At 39.7% G+C, this 13877-nt stretch overlaps 1 protein-coding gene across 1 annotated transcript; it reads left to right on the top strand.

Moving 5' to 3' along the window:
- Positions 1 to 1523: 1523 nt before the first annotated feature.
- Positions 1524 to 9936, top strand: kcnc1b (potassium voltage-gated channel, Shaw-related subfamily, member 1b; the record flags this gene model as incomplete). Its single annotated transcript, XM_079249079.1, has 4 exons — positions 1524 to 2087; positions 7120 to 8035; positions 8611 to 8784; positions 9797 to 9936. The coding sequence occupies 4 exons, from the start codon at positions 1524 to 1526 to the stop codon at positions 9934 to 9936; spliced, it is 1794 nt and encodes a 597-aa protein (XP_079105205.1).
- Between the last annotated feature and the right edge of the window lie 3941 nt (positions 9937 to 13877).

The raw sequence follows: 13877 nt of genomic DNA on the forward strand, positions 1-13877 counted from the left end.
GAAGCCGTTTAAATTGCGAAAGAAAGGCATTAATCAGAATCAAAAACTTGATTTGGAAGTAATTTTCCTGAAATAGTTTTTCATTCTTTCCACATTTCTATCTATTTACTTGTTTTCTTATTTATTTATATGTCATACAATAATTACACTTGTCAGAAAGCGCAAAATGTGGGGATACCATCTTTGCAAGGGTAAATAGCGCCCTCTTCTGGTAGAAGAGGAAACTGTCTCATAAATTTGATCACACGAAACAAGTGCAGCTCAGCGTTTGGGCGAATTAATATCTGTTGTCATGGAAGCGTGCCTGATCTTAATAAAGTGTCACAACTATAAATTGAAATAAAAAAATAAACCAGCATTCTTAAATCGTACATTCGCAATTAGTGGTGTTATAAAATGGTGCAGTTTATTATCACAGTTGTTTTCCCTTCTTTTGTGTGTTTAGGGCGCATCTGCGAGTTCATGGCTCCAGGTCACACCTTCTCCAGCCAGCTGTGCGTGAGACTGATGAGTCCCCTCCTGACTGTTACAGCTGCTCACCGACCACAAGCTCCGAGCAACGACCTAATGTGAATTTAAAAAAAAAAAAAAGGTGGAAAAGAATAAGTGGGCAGCTTTAATCACTTCAGCAGCCTTAATTGGAAACTTGACAGCCTGTTTAAACAGACTGAATGCAAGATCCTCCACTGGGCATGCTCAATGTGAGCTGAGAGGAGCAGGGCTCGACGTGAATAACAGGCAGTTTGGGCGTTTTGGAGGAGGCTTGTCGCCCTCTCATCTTTGTTTTTTTGTTTCTCCACTTGATCGCGTTGCAGAATTGGGGGACATTATATTCCCTCAAACAAACTGTGGACTTCTTGTTAGGAACGCATGAATGAGAGGGAAAAGTCTCTGTGCAGGGTATAGCGTCTATCTGCTGAGACAAAGACCTGCTGTTTTGTGGCGGCGTGTCGTCAAACGCAGAGAGGGAGCTGGCTGAGCTCAGTGTGAAGGAGGTGAGTCTGTAGGCAGCAGCAGAGGCACCGAGTAGCGCGGAGAGCAGCCGGACAAGCGCTGTCCGCTCAGCACCACCGCAGTCACCTTGCTCTGAAAGTCACAAACCTACTCAGGACTCATCTGATCAATTGCGGCAACCTGGTGAATCCAATGAGCTGGATTTAATCTATTGACAGGGGGGGAGGGAGCGGGAAATTAGTCCGCGTTTGTGCTTTTAACTCGACATCTTGGATTAACCAGCGATGTGACGTCCATTCTTAATGTGATCCCATTGGCTACAAGCATTTTGGATAGAGATTCTTTACCTTTACAGCTGCAACTGTTTGAGGAGCTTTCCAGCTGCGTGACAGGTGCTTAAAGAAAGGGATGTAGCCTGGCGCGTGTCACGCACTGCTATAATTTCCCCCCCCCCATTCAGAGAGAAACGACAGGTGGCTCTGTGCGTAATTGTTACTGTCTGTCCAAGGTACGCCTAGATTTACCTTTGCGATGAGGGGAACTTATTGGAGAAATGCCTAGGGGACGCAATGGGCCTGAGCGACGACAAGGATCGCATTGTTATAAACGTGGGAGGGATCAGACATCAGACATACCGCAGCACCCTGCGCACCCTACCTGGCACTCGCTTGTCCTGGCTGGCCGAGCCTGATGCACCCAACCACTTTGACTATGATGCCAAGATCGAGGAATTTTTCTTCGACCGCCACCCTGGCGTTTTTGCACATATCCTCAATTACTACAGGACAGGTAAACTGCACTGTCCAGCTGATGTCTGCGGGCCGCTCTATGAGGAGGAACTGGCCTTCTGGGGCATTGATGAGACCGACGTGGAGCCATGCTGTTGGATGACCTATCGTCAGCACCGGGAGGCAGAGGAGGCCCTTGATAGTTTCGGCGGAGGAGGCCTTTTAGACCTGGGGAGCGAAGATCCAGAGCCCGAGCAGGAGCATGCTGAGGATGATGCAGATGAAATGACGAGGAGGCTGGCACAGGGGGACTCACCTGATGTCAGGAGTGGAAACCTGTGGAGTCGGTGGCAGAAACGGGTTTGGGCTCTGTTTGAGGATCCCTACTCTTCTAAATATGCAAGGGTGAGTTGCTTTTTAAGAGGTCTGCCTGAATTTTGGCTTTGTTAATATCTATAAGGCTACTTAGATATCTTAGATATAACTAAGATCTAAGGAGATCGTGACGAGGTACATTTAAGCCAAATATTGTTCCAACGTTTAATTGTTGTTTTTTTTTTTTTTGTTTTGTTTTTTTTAGACAGTCAATGCTGCATCAAAAGGAATCAACCTGTGAATTGTAGTCCCTCTGCTCCTTGTTGATTACTACAAAGACTAATGAGATTGAGAGGCTTTTATGACCTTGCATTGCTCTCAGGGGTTTCCATAACAGGTCGATGTTAAGAAGGAGGAAGCAGAGGGGAAAAAACTCTGAAAAGAATCAGTCTGATGAGCTAAAACAATTTAGATGCAAATCATTACTTCCACTCTTCCTCCGTCTTGTATCAGGAGATAGGGAAACTCATCCTGACTCCCACTGATCTTTGAACTGATATTTCCAGGGCACAGGGATCTCTGAGCTGGCTGGATCTTTGATTAAATAGGCCAGCTAGACATTAAACCAGCTCTTTGGCACCACCAGAATGTTTGTGGCAGACCTCCAGACAAAAAATGAGGTTGCTGTTAGAGGTGACATTTTTCATCTAGGTTATGGGCACTTTTCCATCTGGGCATAATGCCTCCAAATGGAAGCAATTACCTGCCATTTTAGATCTTTTAGTGATTTTTGACCACTGTGCTGCATGCTATTTGACAGGTGTAAAAACTCACTTAACATAATTAGTTATCAACTATATAACTGTATAAATTGGCATACTCCTACTCTTAAATGTGTAACCCCACATTGGACATATACTTGCACATTTAACCTTCTACATAAAAGAAAATCCCCCCCAAGCGGAAAACTCAGACATGTCCCACATTCAACAATAAGCATAATAAGAATGTGGATTGACAGAGCTCCACCAAGATTGGCAAGAAGATTAATTAGATGTGAGCTTCAGAGTTAATTACAGACTCTATTCACAGTGAATACATCATTGGAAAGGCCTTGTCACTGCATACAACTGTAGGTCTGTGGCTTGACAGCAACAATGAGAATCAGGGAGCAAACAATTTCTTGCCAGCCACTTTCCCCCAAGTCCACACTGTTCCTAAAAGTCTGTTTGATTAAATGCAGTATTTGCTTAACAGTCTGAAAATTAGGATACTCAGAAGACTGACAAGTCACCGTGTTTGAGGACAAAATGAAAGTAGCATATATTTAAGAAGGTTTAACATACTGAAGTTTGATAGAAAGTTTTTTTTTTTATTCCTTGTGCCATTTGAGAATAATCATTAAGAGAATAATCTTTATTTCCATCATGATTTTCATTATTATATTTATTCATCATTATTTATTCATTCATTCATTAACAGTCTAAAGTCTTTGTTTTCCTCCAAGCTGTAATATTCTTTGAGGTTATGTTTTGCAGTGCAGCTGAACTGGATTGTGTTAGGTCTAGGGACTACATGCTGTTTTGTACTGAACATACTGTAGAGGGGGTGGACAATACAACAATATTATGCAATCTGACATAACACCATCACTTGTTAATGCTTTATAATCTCTCATACCTCATATCAACCAAAACTAAGCATCATTAGCTAAACCAGCAGACTAATATAATTCTGCATTTGATTTCCTACATCAATCAATCAGTCCCTGCAATTAAAAAAAATCTTTGCTTTTAAAAAGCTTTGCTGACAGAAGTCAGTGTTCTAGAGTCAACACAGTTTCCCCCCCGGACTATTATACTAACATGGAAGGGAAGCAGACATTCATAAAGAGCAGTGATTTCCTCTGAACAATGCGATGAATTACCAGTGATGAGCTGTTATAATGAGGGTCTGTTTTCCATCTCATGCTGCATGCATGCCTCACTGTGAATGGATGCATCTGCAGAGGCACAATTTCCTTCACTCAGTAAAATACCCAGAAGACTTCATGCCTGGACCTGTCCATTTCCAACTTACACCTTCCTTTTAGTCATTCATTATCCTTGCCTGCTATATGACAATGCTGTGCATTAGTTTAAGAGGTACTACACAGGCCCTTTAAAGACATTTTCATGCAAGAACAGAATGTTATTGATCTAACTTTAGCATTTTGCATTTCATAGAATTGTTTTCTTCCCTTCCTGTTTTCTTTCCTCTCCATCTCTGATCCATTCACTTCAGGTTCCCATTAAGGGTATTCACTCATCAGTCATATAATAAATAAAGTACATCTTAAGATAGTAAGGCTTAATATATAGGACATAATAGAATACAAACTAGTTTTTAGCATTTATACATCTTGTATATCCTGAGATGAACAATGCATGACACACAATGTATACACGAAGTAATGCAAAATGCGGAAATGTGTAAGAATTGAACTACAACCTCAGCGTAAATGCTTCTAAAGGAATTAGGAAATATGCTCAGATGGTGCTAATTAAAGGAAGTTGATTAACTGATCATCAACTCATGTGAGCACTTCTACTAAATCATAGATTTTGACAGTATGTTGGTCTGGAAGATGCCAAAAAAACATCAATTGTTATTATAGAAAAGGTAATAATGCTGCTCATCAATCTGGGAAAGGTTATAAGTTCCAAATTATTCAGAGTCCATTGTTCTGTGGTAAGACTTTTCACAAATGGCAAGCATTTTTAGACAGTCGTCAATCTTTCCTGGAGTGGACATCTCTGCAAATTCATCCCAGTCATACCATGTAATGGTCTGAGAAGCTTTAAAAATCCTAAAGCTAGATCTCAGACTCTACAAGTCTCATCTGGCATGTTAAATGGCTTGTATTGCATGCATGGGCTCCTGACACCTTGTTGTTATTGAGTCAGTTCTGATCTCCATCCTAAATCGACATTTTCTAAACTCATAGGTAAAGCAATCACACATAGCCTACATGTGACTAGAATATACGTGTTAAAGGAGCTAAATCTAAACAAAGTTACTGAGATTGCTGGGACTAAGTAGGTTCGACGAGCCACTTTGCCGTAATTGATTTCCACTCATTTCCATTACTTCATTGCAGATTCAATCATCTTTATTCTTTTATGCATAAATTTGTGGCAAACAAACTACAACTTCTCGTGCCCTGTGGTCAAAAACCCTTTACCCTTCTGGGTCAAACAACTGCCAAACCAGTGATTCATTTAGCCTATATATGTCACCTGTCCAGGTAACAATATAGCGCCCTCTAACAGCAACAAGTTGGAAACCAGTTAAACAAATAGGCTCCTATAACATGGCCGAAACTGGGTCAGGAAATAGGTTGCAAGTAAATCTACAGCAGAATGACTATAAAGGAAAGAATGGATGCATTGCAATCAACCTCCGCCTACCTAAATATCCTGCACCTTAAAGCTTGTTACATTCTCCACAAGAAGTGAGAACTTTCTTCTTGCTGTCGAGGCCGCAAGAACAAGAAAACAATTCTTTTTTGTCTGGTCTATTCATACTCCACAAGAACCTTCACCTGCAATGGGGTGGGGATCACTGTGAGCTGAGATGTCTCCTTGTAAGTGTAATGAATGTGGTTATTTTATTTTCAACGAGAAACTTCGGGTTGTACATGTGTGTCCATATGTTAAAATGCCACATATAAAGAAGTTGGCATTTTCTCACCTGTCTGTTTAACCTGCATCATCAAAAATGAAGAAGAGACAACTTTCTGCTTCATGCTTTTTCGTGTTAACCACGCCCACTTCAAAATTCCAACCAATCACATGATACTTTTTAAAACTCTACAAGAAAAAGCTTTGCCAGCCTGATGAGTTGAGCACTGTCTTCTGCCACGTCCACGAAAACAAAAGTTATTTTTTTCTCCAGGCCTCAAGAACAAGAAAATAGTTCTTGCTTCTAAAGTATGTAGCAGGCTTGAATTATATATATCTACATGTCTATGTCTATATCTATATCTATATTTGTATCTATATTTATATCTATCTATCTATCTATCTATCTATCTATCTATCTATCTATCTATCTATCTATCTATCTATCTATCTATCTATCTATCTATCTATCTATCTATATATTTACATATGGTGTATTAATATTGACCTGAGGTTGATTATTTTAACCTAATTTTAATGATGGGGAAAACCACATGATCTATTCATGTTTTTATTTATCAATTTTTGAGTGTGTGTGTGTGTGTGTGTGTGTGGCTTGTTACATAAAACCTTGAAATTTAAAGATAATTTACTTAGTTTAATGTCTGTTGCTGTATGTGTAACATTACGGTAACAACCATTAGCAAACTTTAAAAAATAAAGTATCATGACATGAAGACATCATGAGAACTGGCCAGCAGTCAGTACCCTAGGGGAGGTGGTAGGCGGGGGGTGTTACTGTATCAGTTACACTCATGTAGTGTACATTAGAAATCTCTGAACCTAAATGTGATGAAATTTGAACATGAAATCAATACATAATGAAGGCTAAAGTACTCTTTTGCCATTAAGGGAAATATGGGCTTGTCTAAGCTCATTGTGATTCCCAGGAGTTGATCATTTGGACAGTATGACCTTGTGTAGGGAAGACCTTCTGTAGTGGCCATGCTGAAGGGAAGAACCCCAGCTAAATTTAGTCAAGAGAGTTGACACTGATGTCCTGTTTGCTTGTGCTGCTGCTGCTGCTATTGGCTCTTTACAATTCTGCGTGTAGCACACCCATGAAAATGCCTTGACCTTGAGAGACAGCAGAGGCAAGTGAAGGAAGAGCAAGCACATACTAATTGTCCTTTTTACAGTGACACTTCAGAGTCAAGACACACATGGGGATAGGATGTCAATGTCACTGTCAAACTATAGACGATGCTATTGTCTGAGATCATAGAAGGAATTGGATTGTGCCTAGCTAAGAACGGCTGTTAGACTGTCAGGGTTGATTTTGCTGCATTTGTTACTGTGCTCATTCTGCTCTCTGCCCCCCCCCCCCCCCCCCCCCCCCCCCCCCCCCCCCCCCCCCCTTTTGTTTCTTCTATGGCACCCTGTCTCTTTTTCCTCCTCAGTGGATAGCTCTGGCCTCACTGTTCTTCATTCTGGTGTCCATCACCACTTTCTGTCTAGAGACCCATGAAGCCTTTAACCCGATCATGAACCGCACTGAGGAGGAGCAGGTGGGCAACACCACAGTGATTAACACCTACCAGGAGACCGAGACTGCGCCCTACCTCACCTACATTGAAGGCGTTTGTGTGGTGTGGTTTACCTTTGAATTTCTAATGCGAATAACTTTCTGTCCAAATAAATGTGATTTTATTCGAAACACGCTCAACATCATTGACTTCGTGGCCATCCTCCCCTTCTACCTAGAGGTGGGTCTCAGTGGGCTCTCCTCTAAAGCAGCTAAGGATGTGCTGGGTTTCCTGAGAGTCGTTCGCTTTGTCCGGATCCTGCGTATCTTCAAGCTGACCCGTCACTTTGTGGGACTGCGTGTACTGGGCCACACTCTGAGGGCCAGCACCAATGAGTTCCTCCTCCTCATTATTTTCCTTGCTCTTGGCGTCCTCATTTTTGCCACGATGATCTACTACGCTGAACGGATTGGCGCTAACCCCAATGACCCAGGAGCCAGTGATCACACACAATTCAAGAACATCCCAATTGGATTCTGGTGGGCTGTGGTGACCATGACAACCCTTGGCTATGGAGATATGTACCCTCAGACGACCTTCGGTATGCTGGTTGGAGCTCTGTGCGCCTTGGCAGGAGTGCTGACCATTGCCATGCCTGTCCCTGTGATTGTCAACAACTTTGGAATGTATTACTCGTTGGCCATGGCGAAACAGAAACTACCAAAGAAAAAAAACCGGCATATCCCTCGTGCTCCCCAGCCAGGTTCTCCTAACTACTGTAAGTCAAGCATCAGCTCCCAGCATCCGAGCCCAATTGCCCATGACGATGTTTTCGAGATCAAATTTCAAGGTAAGATACAAACATGACCCACATTCTGACACAGTGTTGTGTCACTGCATCCCAGTCATTCTGAAGCAGCCATATAACTATCAGCTGTTTAGCTCTTCCCACACTTCAATCAACCATTGATAAAGTCATGAGATTGAACCAATGAAATTATGAGATAAGTCAATAAAATATGTCATGAAAAGCACATTTGACTGAATGGGACGATAGAGAGACTGAGGCAGACCCTGAGTAATCTTGTTATTGATTTTGCACTTCTTAATGCAGTGATTCACTCCTCCTCTCTCTTACGGCTAACAGAGCGGATGTATTTCTAATGTTATGGACAACATTAGTAGATGTCAGAAGAAATCTTCATGCTCTTCTGGTGATGCTAGTGCAAACATATATTGACATTTGATACAGTTTGTGCTAAAAAATACAAACAGAACTTTCACAAAGAAGAACAAGGTAAACATCAGACAACAGCTACACAGCCGGAGATATTGTTTGTATTAATCCCTGTGTGCATTGAGTTGTAAAGTAGGAAGAAAGGACAGACTGAATCCAGATGTGTTTGTTTTCTTCATTATTTCAAGACTCTAAGCTCAATGGTGAGGCAGCTAACGCAGCTCTGGCTAATGAAGATTGCCCCCACATAGACCAGGCCATATCTCCAGAGGAAATCTTCAGCCCCAGTGAGAGAGAGCGGCCCTGCTTCCTGGTCACCACTGCTGAATGCCCCAACCACACAGGGGGGAGAGTGAGGAGGGGTACGTACAGTAACAGCCAATCACAGGCCCCCCCGAAACACTGACACCCTGTAGATGGTAGACAGGAAACACCCTTCTTTGTCTCATCACTGACTGTTACACCTCAGTTTTTCACAAACACACAATGACAAACCTCTTTCCACAACGCTCACACACTCTCACAGCAGCTGCTTTTCCTTAATCAGCCTGCTGGGGATTGTTTTTTAATCTAACCCACAACAGCATATGTTAAAGCCAAGCACAATCATCACAAATGTCAAGAATTATTGTCAACATCTACATAATATATTTTTTGATACCATAATGTAATACCCCTATTTATTTACGAATAAGAAAGCTATTTTCAAGATTTATATGACTTAGAATGTGTTGTCTTATATGGCTAAGAAACTATTTATGTGCTACATGTGTACCATGTATGTATATGTGTTTTAATGATAATTATCATTTGGGAACTGGACTTATGAGTACATTCCTCTTGACCATAACGGTGCATGAAGTGTCTTGCTGATGGGTGCTATCAGTATGGTGAAGGAGCATAACACAAATGAAAGAGTGCTAATGTTACATATTATCGTTACTTATGAAAGATAACATGACTGATTTTGGTTTACTAATTCAAAACTCTCAAAAAAAGTTTATACAAAATATATTTTTAATTGAATATTGATTTTACAAAAATGTTGTAGGGCTGTGTGCAGTAAACAGCATGCAGTATGAAATTCTACCTGTAGCTGATTAAACATTCCCTGCCTGAGGTGCCTACCTTTTTTTTTTTTTTCAGTGTTTTACTCCAAACCATTCCAGTACCACCCGGTGCATGCTGTTGTACTCCTAATGCATACAATGCATGGAGAATAATAATCTGTCTCATGTCTGTACTGACCTGTTTCTTTGGAGACAAAAACAAGAAAGCAACAGGTGTAGTGTTAGCAGTGAGGAGAATCAAAACATTCTGTCATGGATTAAGCACTGCAGTGTACTCAGAACGTTCTCTGTTTTTCAACTGAAGGTTATGAAAAGCCTTGGAGCCTTAACAGCATGTCTGGCATGAGCGGGGATGCCTCTGGAGTGTCCTCAGTGTCCGCCCTGCCCTGCAGCCCACCCTGTCTAATGCAGCACTCACATTCTCCCATCCCATCCATTATGTAGCATGGTTAAGTAGCAGACACAATGCCATTGGAAGGCCAGTCCACAATCTTTTCTGTCAAATTTTGCTTTGACACTTGCCTTCGCTCTTGCTTTATTTTCTTTTCCTTTTCATTTTGTCTCTTTATTTTTCTGAAAAAAAAATGTATCCTAACTGTGCTGATACTCAAGCTTCCCAAGTATTCTCCTTGGGGTGTGTCATCATATGCTAGAGTAGACAATGTTGGAACATACTACTCTGCATGGGTCAGCTGAGTTGCAGACAAAGCACTGTTCTACTACAGGCAAACTCCACCTTTTTTGCCCTTGTGTTTACATCATTGCCTGTTGCTCTGTTGCTTTTGATCTCTCATACTCTTCTGCTAATAACTTTGATCTCATTTGCTTTTAACAATTTTTGTGAAACTTTCATGAGATGTAACCCCTGCTAATAGTATGCTGGACATTAATAACACATGACTTTTAAACATATCCAAAAGCTGTTAAGGCAACTCTTAAGTGCTTTGTGCGTTGCAAAGTAGAGACGTTCACATTTTTAAGGTGCAATCCAGAGAAGACTCAACGTTAGCTGAGTGGCCATTACAAAAACATTTGAACATGATGATCATGATGTCCAATGCAATGTGGAGATGATGACAAGTCCTATGAATACATCTATTGTCAATAGAACTAAAATGTTCATTTGCATGAATTGCATGAGAAATTATGTCCATCAAGGAGCTTACTGTAACGCAGTAAGAAAAAAAATGTTAGAAAAAAATAACATATTTCTTTGAAAAGCTTTCAAAGCTTTGTCATTTTTATGCATTCTGAGACAGCTTTACAAGAGACTCAGTCATAGCAGAGATTTCCATGTAGCCACCATTCTTTGCCTTTCCCCAAATTCATACTTTTTTTTTTTTTGGATTTATTTTAATAGGGCATCCAACTCAAACAGTGTAATTTAACTTGAAAAATCTGCCATGAAATCCACCAATGCTATTATGAGAATAAATAGCTTTTATACCAGTATGTTTATTGGTAGTTATAGTTTTTAAACAGTATTTATGATCTGCAGCAAATTCTGTAACTGCTGTGCTGCTAAATTGATGCAGGACTGATAAATCATAAAACAATGGTGCCTTCATACCTGGTGAGGCAACGTAAAAATGAGGAATAAATTAACAAGATATACAGTAAGTGCTCCAAGTGTAGCATAATTACTCTGAATACCAGGCTAATAACAGTGTATAAGCTTTATTTAATAAAGTGGCACCTTGTACCTTTTGCACCATTATCATATTTATAATCACTGCAAAACTGCCATCTTGGTTATTGTTGTAACACCAGTGAGCACATAGGATTGAACCTTTAGTGGGATTCATAATACCATGCAAAGCAAAAATGAAAAAAAAGGAAAAAAAAGAGCTAAAAATGAAAGGAAATAAACCGTTCAAACCATAGCTCTTTTTGTATATTAAAGCACAAAATAAAACAAAAGGGGACCAGGCATCATAGTATCTGGAGTTATGATCAGCCAGATGTTATAATAAGTACAGCTGTATTGATATAACATCAATACTGTTACATGTATTGATACTGTCCTAATAATTATGCACAAGTTTTCAGGGCACTTTATTAGATTTTACAAAGACCAGTCAGAAATGTTGATTTCAATGAGAAAATATAGTAAAGTGACCATAGCAACTCATCTAATTATTGTTCTTATTCCAAATGAGCAGAGTTTTACATTTTAAGTCATGTCTCTTGTGGTAGTTAATGAACGTTATATATATGAGAAAAAAAGAAAAACGAAATATTGTGACAAGTTTATGTGAAGAGATGCAAGTGAATCATATGGTCATGCAATTCAAGTGGGTAAAAGAAAAAAAAAGGTACAATCCAACCTAGAATCTTATGTGGGTCTACTTGGGGAAAGGTAAATGCATGTATTTTACATTTATGCAAAAGAAAAGTATTCAAATAAAAAAAATGTACATACAAGTCCTTGCATGAAATAAATTTTGTACACAACAAGCATTTAGACTCCGTTTTTATTCAGCACATGCATACATACATCATTCCTTTTCCACTGGCTTTACTGCTAGTGTTTTCAGCTGCTGTTTGAGCCTCTGTCTACTTGTGTTCGGGAAAAGAGAATCCAACAAAAAAAACAAGGGGGACTGTGAGAGCATGATGCAAAGTATACAAACGCATGACAATGACCGAACTACTCTACATCAACCTGTAAAATGCAGCATGATTGGGCATGTTTATTAACTGACTCAGAGTCCAACCTGTGCACCTCAGACAGCAGTTTGGTGTCTGACGCCTTGGCTGAGCATGGGAAGTACATGGTAAACCCACCATTTACCATGAGGAACTAACGGAGCACATTTTCTTTACCCACCATCATCGCCATCATTTCCACCATTATACATAATTTGTGTAATAATTTATTTTTGTTATTTATTTTTTTTATATGTTTATAGAGACCCAACGACAGCACCGGAGCAGACAACCAACAGAGTCAGTTTGTGTTATGAACCATGGTGTACCAACCACTATGTGTATGACCCATAATGGCCCATCACCCACCTGATAGTGCTGTAGCATTGTTGTGTGTATTACTTAGTATTTTTAAATGGGTGTGAAAGTGACAACTTGTACATCACAAACTCAGCATAGATGTAGCACTGAGGAAGTTTTGTTGTCAAGCCTTATGTAGCTCAGTATCTGTGACTGGTTACTGTGTTGTAATTTTATGTGCCTATTTTTTTGGTGTGTGCCAGTGCTGTAAATACGCTTTCTGTGTGCTGAAGTTGTGTGTACCAATGTTTTTGAGTGATCATCAAATATCTGTGTGCTTCTTCTGTTAAAAAAACAAAACAAAACAAAACGAAAGTCAATATAAGTCATACACCCTTCAGCAAAAACCTGTCACTTGTCATGTCAGCCAGACTTAACAGTTATAACTTTGCACTGTCATGGTCACATCTTCGTAGACTTTTGCACTGTTTTGCACCAGTGAACTTTTAACATTCCTTTGATATTTTTTCAAGCATCATAGAGATAACATCCACAAAAAAAAAAAAAACAAAAACAAGGGAAGAACAAGAAAAAGGGTCATGTTAAAAGAAAGCACAACTCTTACCTTGTTACAATGAGGCATTAAAATTTCAAGCTCTGATGTGAGGAATCATAAATCATAAAGAATAAAAGTGGTAAATGTTGTGCTTTAATGAAAATTGACAGCTTACATATAAAATATGCTGTATCACGCCTCAAACACCATTGGTTATTCTGTAGTACAGTAATAATTTAATTGACAATCATTTATAATTGGATTTTTTTTTTGTTTTTGTTATGCATGTATGCAGTTTGGTATACTAGTATGTAATACAAACTATTGCCAAACCATTATCATCATACTGGACAAGTGCCTCTGTTATGCTAATTTTCTGACCATTCAGGAATACGCAACACAATAACTTAATGTACTGTTTACTTTAGTTATCACTATCCACTGAAAACAAATATCAGCATCAGCTCAGCACCCCAAAACACCTTGTTACAACAAAGACCCCATGTACCGATCAGCTCCCTAAGTTAAGCAATGAGCATATCTAAATAAAAACTCATAGGATGATCAATGAGTAGAAAGCTCTAATGGATTGTTTGTGTGGAAAAGTTAGTGAGAAGGGACCAACTTTTTACCAAACAACTGCAATTTCACTGCCAATAGCTTGTTTAGATGTACCTGCAGTGAGGTACAACACATGATTCTGCCAACAGAGCTGAACATAAATGAGGGGGACAGGGTGCTGAACATTGTTTGACACAAAACTTTAAAAAAACAACAATACAGTGGCTGTTATTGTGAACAGAATCAACAATACAACAATGAGGCAACTAATGTATGCCATTTAGTGAGATTTCAGAGTGTGTGTTTTGAACACAGTGCA

The sequence above is a fragment of the Telmatherina bonti genome, assembly GCF_933228915.1.
Source record: "Telmatherina bonti genome assembly, chromosome: 2".
NCBI lineage: Eukaryota > Metazoa > Chordata > Actinopteri > Atheriniformes > Telmatherinidae > Telmatherina > Telmatherina bonti.